Genomic DNA, 14376 nt, shown 5'->3' with positions numbered 1-14376 from the left:
CGGCCCCGTCCCAGCCCGCGGGCCGCAGCTCCCGGCAGGTGAGGCGGGGCCGGGCGGGGCGGGAGGCGGCGATAAAGGGCCGGGCACCGCTCGGCGCGGGCAGAGCGGAGCAGCCGGGGCAGCTATGGGGATGCTCAGCCTGCCGGGCTTCCTCTCCTGCGGGAAGAAGAAGGTGAGGCTGCACCGGGGGGTGGCTGGCAGGGGACAGCTGGGAAGGTGTGGGGATAGTTGGGTAGGTATGAAAGCACCTGAGCAGGTATGAAAGCACCTGAGCAGGTGGGATATTGGGGGTACCTGGGCACGGGGGGGTGAGGCTGCACCTGGGAAGGTGTGGAAGAACACAGGCAGGTGTGGGTGCAGCTCAGCAGGTAGGATATGGAGGTGCCCAGGCAGGCATAGGGACGTTCTGGCAAGTAGGGTGCAGGTACCTGGGCAGCCAGAGGAGCACTGGGCAGGTGAGGTATGATGCACCTGTGCAGGTGTGAAATTATCTGGGCAGATGAGATCCAGACATATGGGATGAGGGGAGCACTGGGGTGGGTACGGAGGGATGAGCACTTGGGCAGGTGTGAAAGGCACCTGGACAAATCTTTTTAAAGTTGGCATGTGGGTATGTGCTGGGGTGAATATCTGGACAGGTATGGGGGCATCTGGGCGTGTGCAGGGGCAGTATAGGGGTGTGCCTGGAGATGCTGCCCCAGGATCTGACAGCATAGGGGACTAAGGTAGAAAAAGGGAAAAACTGGCCATGAAGATTCTTTGGAGTGTCTGGTGGGAGCCTCTCTCCCCGTCTGTGCTGTCCTGCCAGGGCTCAGCTGGACTGGCAGCTCTCCTGGCTCTGCCCACCAAGTCTAGCTGCCCTGCCAAATGGTGCCAAGATGCTGCTCTGGACAGAGAAATGAGGATATGACTGTCCCAGTTGTTTATGGGGTGATCCTGAGCCTTCCCTCTTCTTCTCTTCCAAGGATTTCAGTTTGACAAATGAGAAGGATGCCCACGCCAGTGCCAGCGATGAGAACGCTGAGCGTGGCAACTGGTCGAACAAAGGCGACTACCTGCTGTCCATGGTGGGCTATGCTGTGGGCCTGGGCAATGTCTGGAGGTTCCCCTACCTCACCTACCAGAACGGCGGAGGTACCTGTGTTGAATGGCAGTGTTGGGTGGGCACATCCTGCTATCACCAAGAGAGGAGGGCCAGCTCCAAAGGCCAGCCCTGAGGCTGGACGTAGGTTTTTTTTCAAAGCTGGTTACGAGCATCAGCCTAGGAAATGGGATAGTGCCTGCTGTGATGGGTATGGGAAGAGGAGTAAGAGGCACCTCTCTGCTTTTTGGGTATCAGCTAAGGAGTGAAATTGTGTTCAGTTGTAAACTTCCACCTGAGAATTCCAGAACTCTTCTGATTTACCTGAGACCAATATGCATCTTTTTGTCGTTGTGCCAATATCCTCTGCTTACCTAAATAGCTATTCTCCCTCCCTGGTGCTTACCTCCCTGATATGTTTATAGAGAGCAATTGAATCCCCTTTGCACTTTTGTTCTGCCAGGAAAACAAGCTTAGCTGGAATAATTAACAAAGATCAATAATTATCCCCATCAGATACTCAGGAAGCGCAAGGCAGAGAGAGCCTCTACCTGCTTACACAATGAATTAGTGGCAAAGCCAAATGGAGGCACTGGCTTCCCTGGCTGCTCTTCCAGAGCTTTGTCTACTTGCCAGGTGACCACTGGTAATTAAAGAGCATGTAAATGCCAAGTAACTGCAGAGGACTTCCTTGTATGTACTTATTAGCTCTGCCTGGCACTCGTTAGAAGACAAATTCTGGACTGTAAATGCAGCAGAGTCCATCGAGCTGTTTGTAGAACACAAGGTGGCATTCTTGGTACAGAAGTTTTGTTGGAATGAGTTTGGCCAGGTTGTGTTACTTACAGTTTTGTTGAGGCAAATTATAACAACAAAAAAAGTCATGATATTGGCCCTTCTACTAAGTGTGTTTTTTCTTAGCTGCTGCAGCAGAAAGCTTTGCATTTCAAGGATATTTGTGCTGCTGCTGGTATCCTGCTCAGTGCCCCTTGCCCACCATTGATAAAGGCAACTGTTACATCCTTGTTTCGAAACACAGGAGTAATCCAGTTAATTCTGTGGGACTATTTACTTCCTTAAATTACAGCAGGTATTTGCAATTCCTTGCAGAACTGGGTCCTTGATTGCTTTAAGTTCACTGAGAGTGAAGAGGACAGATTCCTGTGGGGGATATCAGATTGTGCTCAGGAAACTTGTGCTCTCGCTTGCCCTATCTTCTCCCAGCACACAAAGACATGCTAGTCTTTTTCCCAGAACAGGGCTGTCATTGATACCAGGTTAATGTGCACCTTAAAACAGACTTGGACAAGAGCTGTGCTGAGATGCTGTTTGACACAAGAGTCAGCCAGCCATAGAAAATAATTTTCATGCTTGATGTCCAGTAGCTACTTCACCAGGGCAGTTGCAAATCACAGCTAAGTACATGAAGAAATAGTTATTTTTAAATTAAAAACTGGAAGATAAAGTAGAAAGTAGACCAAGCCAACGGTGCCTACAGCTGAGCAGTGTTCCTGCTTGTATAAGAGTGGTGTGTCTTTGTAAAATCCTTTTCACTCTATAAGAAGAACTATCCCATGTAAATCACCAGCTCTCCTGGTAATCTGTGTCTCCTCATCACATTCAGTCTTACAGAAAACAGGATTTAGAAACTTGTCTCTGTATTCTGCAAAAGGAAAAAAACACCCTCAGAGGGATGTTTGAGGTGGGGGGAAAAAAAGGAGAGTATGAAATGTGAAGAACTCTCATGAGTGCTGAAAGATTAATTGTTTTCTCTGTGTCTGTGTTTGTGTTGGGTTTTTTTCCCCTCTCTCCTCCCAGGTGCTTTTCTAATCCCATACACCCTGATGCTGGCATTAGCTGGCTTGCCCTTATTTTTCATGGAATGTTCCCTTGGCCAGTTTGCCAGTCTAGGACCAATTTCTGTCTGGAGAATATTACCATTGTTTCAAGGTTGGTATTATTATGTTTCCTTAGATCTTTTTTATTCTAGTAATAAACAGATTTGAAATAATGATTTCTTAACAAAGTTAAAATTCTGAGAAGCTGATTTCCATGTAGAGAATGTTACAATGTTACAACCCAATGTTACAAGGCTAGTATTATGTTCCCAGGTAGATCTTCCTTATTATCTAATTAATAAACAGATGTGGATTAAAGATTTCTCCAAAAAGGTTATCAACTCTGAGAGGTTTTATCAATGATTCTCCTGCTGCTATGCAGCACACCCCCCCTAACTCCAGCTGTCCAAGCAGAACAAAACTGTTTGATCATTGAGAGGAAAACCTCAGTTAAACACCTGTCTGCAACAGACTGAAAATAATTTTTAGAAGTTACCTTTATCATTGTTTCTTTACACTTTATGTCCTGTGTAGCTTGCAAGGCAGGTCCATGTTTGGATGGCCTAATTCTGTGTTTGGTTGCCAATGCTGGCACAGGCTCATGGGTCTGATTGCTTTATGCAATACTGTGCACATTTTCATCCAACTCATTGCCTTGGGAGTCACCTGCTGGCATGATAAAATAGGCTAGACTCCAGCTTCTCAAGGTGATGTGTCTCTTGTGACAGGAGAAATAGTTGCACTCTGTCTCTCTGGGGGTTTAAGTTTCATAGGGAGATTTGTTTGGAAACAATTCTCTGTGTGCTTTACTCACTCCAGTACATCCAGGTCCTGTACTGATGAGTAAAAAGGACTATGCAATTGGTTCTGTTTATCCTCCTTATCAGAGGAATTAATGTAGGAACAAGGAAGTGTCTTTCTGATGCAACAAGAATTTTACTTGCCACCTTTACAGAAACAAAAGGGATCAGAGTCTGGCTGGTTCCCTGAGCACCTGCTCTTCTTGCCAATCTCAGTCCTGCAGCACTAGTGACCTTTCATGAGAGCTGTGTATTGAACTTCAAAGCAAAAGTCTATAGACACATCAAATCTTTCATGTGCCTGTGAAGATACATACTTAAATACAGTCTTGTATAATGGCTTGGTCAAGCCTGGTACAGTTTCTTTTACTAATCAGTCAGTGCTTCCCACTGAACTGAGAGAGAGCAAAATACTGAATTTCTCCTTTTGACTTTTGAGTTTCTCCTGTAGGCTTGGGCTTAGCAACTGGTCCAATTTTTCTGTGGGCTTGATTCAAACACTGTGTCAAAATCACACTTGAGGTGCTCAGTTTGGATCACATCCCTCAGTTCATGGCTTAACTCCCTGCTTGGTTCCCATTTAAAATTATTTTTTTAAAAAACAGCAAACAGCATAAAAACCACCTCTACTTCTTCCCATGTAGTATTTGAAATGTCAAGTGAAGGCCATTATTACTTGTTTTTTCTTCAGTTTGAGGTACTTAAGAGACTGTGTTTTTGTCTTTCCTAGGAGTGGGTGTTACGATGGTCATCATCTCAACGTTTGTGACAATCTACTACAACGTTATCATTGCTTATGCACTCTACTACTTATTTGCCTCATTTCAAAAAGTGCTGCCATGGTCTGATTGCTTTTCCTGGGCAGATGAGTTCTGCAGCAAAACACGAATAGGTACCGTGCTTAACAGCGCTTAATATTGCTGGCTTGGATAATTGTAGTTGGTACAGTTTTCTGGGAGAAATGGCAGGAGTAAGGCAGCTTGAAAAGTCCATCCTGGAGTTTTACCTCTGACCCATGGGAAGGATGTTTGTTTTCATCGTTTCTACCAGTTCTGGGCTCTTGAGAAATCTACAAAGAGTTGGACTGAAACCTTGTTGGATCCTTTTTTCCCCTCCTTTATAAATCTAAGGTTACTTCTAGCACATATGATCCTGGAAATACTGTGTTTGCCTTTCATCAGGCTTCATGGCAAAGGAAATACCCAACTTTCCTGAAGCAAAGCCATTGTTCTAACTTTTATGGGGGTTTTCCCATTGCCCCTTTCCTCCCCTGTGGCTGTGGTAGTCCTGAGCATGGGTGAGACACTGGTTTCACACTTTATTAACTCTTCAGAACTTATCTCTATGCTATTGTTCATGATGTTTGGCAGCACACTTGTTATCTCACCAGTTTCCATATCAAACCAGTTTAAGGCAAAAGGTGAAGTTGGTGAGATAATTAGCAGTTAGTAGCTGGAAATGTGCTGCCAATTGTTAATGTAATTTTATCTGTCTTTGCCAGATAGCTGAAAAATCTCTTCTAAGATTCATAGGTTTCACAAAATAAAGATGAGATGCTTTATTTAACAACAAGTTGATTCTTGCTTATGGGCTAAACAAAAATATTTTTGCTCAAGTTTTCTAAGTGCTGAAGGATTACAACACTGAAGTGAAGAAGCTGTCCTGAAATAGGCTTCAACAAGGCTTTTCCAGTAAATGTTGATACATTGTTCTTTACTGTATGTTCTGGCAAAAAAAAAAAAATTCCCATCCCCAAAAAACCAAATATTGCCTCACCCACTGCTAAGGAGAATGTTACAAGAGCTCTACTAAGCCCTCTGCCATAAGAAGATGAAATTGCTAGAGCATGATCTGTCTCTCACACTGGTTTGGGACAAAGATTTTCATAGTGTAACCAAGGCTACAATCTTAACTACCCTCAGTTCTGATTTTTGCAAGTGTTCTTGATGACAAGTGAAAGGTGGAGCTGACCACACTAGATTCTTGGTGGTTTGATTTACAGTTAAAGTAACAAAAGTCACAACGGCAAGTGATAGTTCAGGTTTGTTTCTAAATACTGGTAGTAGGCAAACTGATGTTGTAACTGTTTAGAAAACATTGGCTGTCATAGTCTGATTTCTGTAATAGTCATCACTGTGTTAACATTCCCTTTTTCTTGCTTGTTTCCTTGTTTTCAGTAAGCGACTGCAACACAACCATAGACGGAAAAATCATTAATGCAAATTACTCCTTCATCACAAGCAACAATCTCACATGTCTGAATGGCACCATCAACTACAAACCAGTGCAGTTTCCCAGTGAGCAATACTGGGAGTAAGTAAATGTTTTAAAGAAATTGTTAAAAATGCATTGTAGTTTTGAATGTGCCTTCTATTTCTGTCCTTTTTTGCTGTCCAGAAACAGTCTAGTCAAGCTGGGGAAGCATGCAAGGCATGCAGAGGAGACTTAAAATTTAATTGGTGAGTTTGGGTCCTTAAAAAAAACACAACAACAAAACCAAAACAAAACAAAAAAACCCAAAACCACTCAAAATCAAACAAAAAACCCAAGCAAATTAGTCAACCTGTACTGAACTGAAAAATACTCCAGCTTAAAGAAATCCTCTTCTTTGGAGTCCTGGCAGGGACTACTTAGCATCTTTTTGTATTGCCTATACTTTTCTCAGTACTTGATGTGCAACATATATTCAGCTTCTTCTGAATCTGGGCCTGTTGTGAAATTTCTTTAGCCACATAGTTTCAGCTTGCCACATGTTCCTTGAATTCCTGGGAACTGATTCTTGCAGGCTCTTCTCTTGCCATTAGAATTAATGGTTAACAAAGAAGAGCTGAGGTAGGTCTGATGGGAGATGTATGGAGAGCTGAGGGCTGATAAACTTTAAAAAGATGGAAGAAGTGCAGTTAAATATTCAGGTTTTTCTAGCTGGTCATGCCGTTCTAATTGCACCCTCATGGAAGGGTCTTGGAATATCTGCAGGAACTAGCTCACCTTCCTTCAAGAAGTGGCTGAAGAGGAGCAGTCTGTGCCTCTGTCAACTTCTTCTCATTGCAACATTTTGTGCTTTCAGTAAAGTGGCTCTTCAGCGCTCGAGTGGGTTGGATGAGACTGGTCACATCGTGTGGTACCTGGCTCTCTGCCTCCTCCTGTCCTGGATGATTGTTGGAGCTGCCTTGTTTAAAGGCATCAAATCTTCTGGAAAGGTACGTGAAGAAGAGCAAGCAGCAGGCTGCTCTTCCAACGTCAGGTGGACTCAGGGAGGGTTAGCACAAGGCAGGATACAGTCCCAGCCCACAGCCCTCTGCTGGAATCAGCATTAGACCTTTCTGCTCCTTGACTTTGTAATAGCTACGTACGATATGACTAAGGTGCTGATGACACCACAGTTACTTACCACACGGGTCTCTTAGCTCCACCAGGGCTGCTCTGTATTTGGGGATCTTGCTGTCATGCTGGTGACTCCAGCTGAGTTTTGGAAGTCACCCAGCCTGTTAGGAAGACTCACGTGCATGTGATTACACGCACAGGGACACACCCTGAGAACACACAATAATTATTTGCACATTCTGACTAGCTGAGATGTTTGGACAATACAGGTCAAGTCCTGCAACCAGATGTGCATGTGTAGGATCCAGCCAGGTTGTGACATGTTATTTGTACTTAAGATTTCAAGCTACTTTTACGGTCCAGGTCTGTAGGTGTCTGTTTTCAGTCTCTGGCTCTGCTGAGCTCCTATTTCCACATGCTGGAGTTTTCCGTGGGCTGGGTCAGTTCTTCTCCAGACTTCAGGCAGGCTGAATGTCACTTCTTCCCTGCCTGAAGCCCTTTTCCTGGCTTAGTCCCTTCCTCCTTTTTTGTTGCATCTCCATCGTTTCCTTCTTCAGTCTCTGTTGCCTTTATTCTTTCTCTCACCTTCTGCCATTGTGCCTTTCCATGGTTCATTGCTGTTTTGCTTTCTTCAGTCTGATGTCTCCTATTCTACTTTCTTTTTTGAGCTTTTGACCTTCCACCTCAGGACTTCAGGGTGGAGTATCCATGCTTTCCCAGCCACAGCTGTTCTGCTGTGTGGCTCCTCTTAATTCACATTCTTTGGGTTCCTGGCAATTTTCTCTTCCTGTTGTCACTTCTCTTCTGGCATGAAGGTAAGCCTCTTGGAGGTGGAAGGTAAGACTCTGAAGAATCTAGCTGGGTTGGAAGAAGGCAAAGATAAAGAATGGAGAGAATTCACCATTTCAAGCAAATATGAAGGAGGCGTTCAGAAATGGCAGAGTCACCCTATGATGGTGCAATGCTGTGGCTTGATGCAACCAGAAGTACCACCTCAATTACCTGTCTGCATAACACTGAAACTAAGAGTCCAGAAACAACAGTGTTGCTGAACGTGGCCTGCATGATAATAGCACTGCTTAGCCCTGCCTCTGGCCTGGATCTCAGCTGGAAGTTGCACAGGCAAACAATAAGAAAGATCCATGTCTGAGAGAACCTAAAAGCCCTTGCTTCCAGTCAAGGAAGTTTATCAGCAAGAGATCATTCTGTCCTGGTAACCTAATTTTGATCAGCTTTCGGTTCCCCTTTGCTAGAAACATTGCCTAGCACCAGACCTCTGGGGTAGCTGAGTCCAGGCTTTGCTACAGCAGTAAATTATGTCAGAAAACACATTGCTGAAACTGGTCAAGTGCTATCTGAAAAGTGGATATGTGGCTTGTGCCTTCTGCTTCTGCTGGAATGTAGCTCCAGAACTGGCTAAGCCAGATGGTTTAGTACTTGGCATGCCTTCACTTCCCTGGTTGCCTGTTTTTCATGTACCAGCAGTCTCTAAAACTTTGGCCATTCCTCTTGCAAAGTCTGTGCATCCCCTCACTTCTCACATGTGTCTCTGCCCTTTCTCCTGCAGGTTGTCTACTTTACTGCTCTCTTCCCATATGTCATCCTGCTCATCTTGCTGGTGCGAGGTGCCACCCTGGAAGGTGCTCTGGATGGCATCGAATACTATATTGGGAGACAGTCCAACATCACCAAGCTGATGGAAGCAGAGGTGAGAGGTGGTGTTGGCCCCAGAAATATGACACATGTCTTTGGTTCTGTGGGCTTGTCACCTGCAGAGCAACTTTTTTTTTTTTTTTTTAAATCCAATGAGATGCTTCTGCATTTTGTACCTGCAGTTGGGTTCTGTTTTTTCAGCAACCTCCAGCTCTGTTGGAAGTCCAGGCCCCTTCTTACCCTGTCAGAAGTCCAAGCTATGCGTAACCTAAAAAGTAGCCACCCTCTGCCCCCTCCCTGCCACACCAGACTGTGATGACAACTGTGGTATTGCCTCTGAGCAGCTCTCAGGGGATCATGATGGAGTTGCGCTTTAGCAAGGCCTGCTGAGAAAGTTCTTGCTATGGGATCAGGTGTTACTCTTGCGTGTGTCCCACTTTCTGTGGTTGCTGATAATTTCAAGGGGCTTTAATTTCAAGGAGGAACCCCTGAGTTTGAAATTCAGGCTGTGCCTTGCCTGGGAGGTTACCTTGGGAAATTAGGTGGACGAAGAAGGGCACCTTGTGCAAAGGAAGTCTGGATTTTTTGTTCTGGCTGATGCCAACATTGGTTCAGTTTTAGCAGACACAGACATCAAGTGCAATATTTGTTTGTCCTTTTTTTTTTTTTGTGTGAGCATTTGGTGCTCACTGAGGGGCTGCAGCAGAGGCAGAAGTGGTTTGTCTTGTCATGGTGTGACGAGCCCAAGCAAGAGTGCACGTGGGAGGTTCTCCCTCCTTCAACCTGCTCCTGGTTTTCCTTATTCATTGGCACTGTGACAAGATTCATATCTCAACAACCCTCATATATGAACGAATGGAATTTCTTCTTCAGGGTTAGCCCAATAAGATTTAAATATTTGGCAACATATTCAGGATGTGACCTTTGTGAATCACAGAAGGTATTGTTTGTGCTTGAGACTGCAAGGTCACCAGTGTGTTATATCCCACCTACTCTAAAATTAATTTGAAATAGAATTAGATATTCAGGCTAAATGTGGAAAAATTCTGGAACTTCAACAGAGGGTAGACTGTAATATTTATGATACATATTCTAAGTAGTCAGTAATTCCTTTGTTCTTATTTCTGGTAGGTATGGAAAGATGCAGCCACCCAGATATTCTACTCCCTGTCTGTGGCCTGGGGTGGGCTTGTTGCTTTGTCTTCCTACAATAAGTTCCACAACAACTGCTACTCGGATGCCATTTTAGTTTGTGTGATCAACTGCCTCACTAGCATATTTGCTGGGTTTGCCATATTCTCCATCTTGGGACACATGGCATTCGTATCCGAGAGACAAGTCTCAGAGGTCGTGGACTCAGGTAGGTTGATCATCACACTGTCAGTATCAGGACTTGATTTGGCCAAGCCAAGTTAATAACCTTTTCCTTTCACTACTTTCCAGGATTTGATCTGGCATTTGTAGCCTACCCAGAGGCTCTCTCCAAGTTACCAGTTTCTCCACTGTGGTCCTTCTTGTTTTTCTTCATGCTTCTGCTCTTGGGCCTTGACTCTCAGTTTGCCACCATAGGTGAGTGGGATTTTAAGTAACCCATGGTTTTTCAAATGACCATTACCTCTCTTAATTCTGCTGCCTCTGCTCAAAACTCCCACTCCTTCCTTTGCAGAAACACTTACAACCACCATACAAGATATATATCCCAAAGTGATGAAAAAGTTAAGAGTCCCTATAACCCTGGGAGTGTGCATATTGCTCTTCCTTCTCGGTCTCATCTGTGTGACTCAGGTAAGACATTAAATTCTGGTTTTGGCTGTGAGTTTAATTATGCTGCAAGTGATGAACTCGAGTCAAAATTTCCTTTCCAACTTGCCCTGTTTGTGTGGATCAATTTGAGAGACTCTTGAATTTTGCCAGTGTGCCTGGACATGCAAATAGAGTCCCAGAGGGAAGCTTTGAAGAACCTGAGGTTTTCTGTGATTATTGAACTGAGATATACTTTTAAATAGAAGACCTGTACAGAGCCTGGGAACCATCAACCTGATTTACTGCTCCTCGGTTCAGGAGACAATTTGTGTAATCTCAAGCATTGGCAAACAGTGTGTCTGCAGCACTGGGGGTACTGGTGGTGGAGGCTGATGGGATCTTTTTGTTCAGAACTGACTACAAACAGGACACGATTTGAGAAATGGCCCATTGAAATCATAAAAACCAATTAGCTCACAAGCATCTGTAGATTGTGTGGTTACTTCTGTGTGTGTTTGTATACACACATACATAAAAGGAATTTCAAGTATACTGTGTAACATTTCTGGAGGCAATTGTTTTTAAGGATATCAAGATTGATTGCAGTAACTCCACCTAGAAATGCAGATTTGCGTGTGTAATCAAACTGAGGATGTGAAGCAGATAATTGTGGTGAATAGATAGTTGTGCAAAGCACAGAAATTATGAAACATGATGACAGGGACGCTTGTGAAGGACATTCTATGCCAGAGTGTGAAATGGCTCTAAGCTTGTTTCCTGCTATGGGGGATCTTGGTATTCCATGCTGCTGTTTAAAGCTCTTTTTTAACCTGTGAGGAAAACTTGTGTGTGTAGGAGCACACAAGCCTACCTGAACTGATAACTAGTAGAGATGCTGCTGTAGCTCAGTATTAAAACTTCAGCATCAGCTTTAATACAGTAAATTCCAAATTTACATTTTGCTTTCAGCTGTCTAGATACACTTTGCATGCACGTATCTCTCTTGTTATTAATCTACAGATAGACAGTGTTTCATCAGAGGTGCTTTTCAACCTGTCATAGAGATATTTAAGTGAGATAATGTTCACAGATGTGCACTTGACCTAGAGAACTGGGAATTAAAAAAACTCAGACTGGTGATCAGTTAAACTGTCTTGCACAACACAACTGATTTGCATAAAGATGTTACTGGGACTGGGTACATTTTTACCTCCTTATTGTTTGTTCTACAGGCAGGAATTTACTGGGTTAACCTAATAGATCACTTTTGTGCTGGATGGGGAATCCTTATTGCAGCTGTCCTGGAGATTATAGGCATCGTCTACATCTACGGTAAATTACTTTCATTGAAAATCCATTCTTTGACTCTGCCATCCCAGGCCCAGTGTATAGTAAATATTAATTACTGCAATAAAGCATTTATGACTTAACTGGCTTTAACGCTTCTAAGTTATCACAGAACCACAGTTACCACAGAACTGGAGAAACTGACCTTGACCATTGCCTTTCTTCTAACCCTTTTGAGTAAGCACACCTGCAAGGAGGCACCTGCTTTACATTGCACCCTATGATTGTCTTTCAACAGGAGGAAACAGGTTCATTGAAGACATTGAAATGATGATTGGAAAGAAGGGCTGTTTATTCTGGCTATGGTGGAGAATATGCTGGTTTTTCATTACTCCTGTGCTGTTAATGGTGAGTGTAGATGACTGGATTATGTTTGTGTGACAGAACTTAGTAGCTGGATATTGAAGAGGTTTCCATGCAAAGATTCAGGGCTGAATGCTCAGTGTAAAAAGAAAGTGCCAGTGAAGCAAGATACATGCTACAGGTGTTTCCCCATGCATAGTGCTCCTCCTTGGGTCCTTTCCACGAGATACTGGACCTTCAGATCAGTTGCTAGTGAGCTGGGTCTACACTCTGAGGAGTAACATTTCTCTATGTTACCAGGTTCTTCACCTTAGAAGCTGTATTATCTTCATTACAGACTGAGAAAATATTTTGGAAAACCTGGATTTTTCCCCTCTGAGGAAAATCTCATTTTCAGGAAAGATCCCTGGCTTGGGTTTGCCCTTTGGATGTCCAAGCTGTTCCCTTGTCTAACTGAGACTTTTTTATGTCCTGTCACATGTGTCTCAGTTTTTCATTACTCCTGTACTTCTAGTTGTGAGTGTAGATGTTTGGATTATGTTACTGGGAGAGAATTTATCAAGATCCCAAATCCAAGAGCAGTGAGAAGTCACTCTGGCCAACCCATCACCTTTAATCTGTCTGGACTGCAGTTCAGAAGATGCTGCTCCTAAGGTATCTTATTTCTGCAGCAACATTTGCCAATGTTTAATCTTAGATTCTTTCCCATATTCCTGTAAGTAACACAACTTGGGAACAAGATGTACTTAAAGTGTAATGGTGCTTATCAGTTTCATCTTTCAGCCCTGTCCTTCAGTCTTACTGCCTGGCAATGTCTGAAAACCAAATCCTGCACAACTCTTCTCACACTCAGAAAACAAAAGGGAACTGGGCAGAATTTTGTAGATAGCCCTGTTCCAACCAATTTGGAAATAGGGTGCAAGTTCAAGTTAGCTGGAAATAGGCTATTCTGTCTTAATCTTTTTCCCTTTTTTTTTTTTTTTATATATAGGCAATTTTGGTTTGGTCTTTGGTCACATTTTCACCTCCCACATATGGCTCAGTGTATGTATATCCAACCTGGGGAACTGCTGTTGGCTGGTGCATGATTATCTTCTGTGTCATCTGGATCCCCATCGTCGCTATTTTTAAAATAATTAAAGCTGAAGGAAACCTTTGTCAGGTAAAGGCACACAAAAAGCTGTCACAGCCTCAAATCTGACTTTCCCTGGCATTATCAGGAATGCTTGTGCTGTTTTCTCAAAAAAAGGTTCAGTACTTGGAGGTGTTTGTTAATTGGACACACCTCTGGTAACTGCACCAGAGGGAAATGAACCCTACTGGGTCCTGATCAGAAGACAGAGTCTAATTCTTTGGGAGTGCACCCACACAATCAAGAGTGGTTTTCATGGGTTCTGCCACTATTCCAACTGCTTTAAATTCTCTGAAGAATTTCTATCACTTTCTATCCCTATATTGTGTTCTGGAGTCTTGCCTCCCATTCTTCACAGAAACAAGCAAGTGCAAGATCTGAGGTTTGCTCTTCTTGCCAAGCTTTGTCAGACAGTCCTGTTGGTCACAGCTTTCCCCTGCTGGTTTCACTTCAGTGTCCAGAATTCACTGAAGCCAGTTGGGGTAATTTTTTAAAACTGTGGTGATTTGATTGCCATTCATAGACTTGCATGACAGAGCTAGAGTTACAGCTTCACTGAACTTTAAAAATACCCTGACTAAGGCAAGATATCAAATAACTCTTGGGGTTTGTGTTTGTTTGTTTGTTTTCCAGCGCATTTTAAGCTGCTGCAGACCTGCTGCAAACTGGGGTCCCTACCTGGAATGTCACCGAGGAGAAAGATACAGTCATGTTGTGGATCCCAAAAAGGAAAAGGAACATGAGATTCCTACTGTGTCTGGCTTCGTATACACCCAGCAATGAGATGGCCTTTTGGATGACAGTTTTTTAACGTCTCTTTTATTTTTTTTCTTTAACTATTAGAAAGTGACAATGAAAAGAATAACAAAACCAAACCAGCCCTCTGCCCTTCAAAACCCAGGCCCCAGATGAAGTGAGCCATATTATTTATTTTTAGTGTTGTACGTTTGGGGAGGAACAGATAAATTGGAGATCTCCCCAGATCCTTAGGTTTGAACGGGTAGGAAAATGCATTGCAGGCTCCCCAGGCTGATGGACTGGGCATGCTTAACCCCATCCAACCGGTATCCATGCAGGTATGGGTGTGGAAGAGGAGAAAGACACATCCTGGTGCTCCTCAGCTCCAAGGTGCTGTGCTTGCAGGTCCCCATGTCC

The 14376-nt window shown here is 43.7% G+C and overlaps 1 protein-coding gene across 1 annotated transcript; it reads left to right on the top strand.

The window, feature by feature from the left end:
• Nucleotides 1–124: 124 nt before the first annotated feature.
• On the top strand, nucleotides 125–14004 carry SLC6A14 (solute carrier family 6 (amino acid transporter), member 14). Its single transcript, XM_009997050.1, has 14 exons — nucleotides 125–172; nucleotides 966–1134; nucleotides 2900–3031; nucleotides 4450–4611; nucleotides 5897–6032; nucleotides 6787–6919; nucleotides 8611–8751; nucleotides 9828–10056; nucleotides 10140–10265; nucleotides 10363–10481; nucleotides 11672–11771; nucleotides 12025–12134; nucleotides 13081–13251; nucleotides 13855–14004. Exons 1-14 carry the CDS (start codon nucleotides 125–127, stop codon nucleotides 14002–14004), a joined length of 1926 nt encoding a protein of 641 aa, XP_009995352.1.
• The last annotated feature ends 372 nt before the right edge of the window (nucleotides 14005–14376 follow it).

The sequence above is a fragment of the Chaetura pelagica genome, unplaced genomic scaffold (assembly GCF_000747805.2).
Source record: "Chaetura pelagica isolate M959 unplaced genomic scaffold, ChaPel_1.0 scaffold344, whole genome shotgun sequence".
NCBI classification, from domain to species: Eukaryota; Metazoa; Chordata; class Aves; order Apodiformes; family Apodidae; genus Chaetura; species Chaetura pelagica.
The sequence above is the reverse complement of the archived record's forward strand: the minus strand, read 5'-3'. Positions and strand labels throughout refer to the sequence as shown.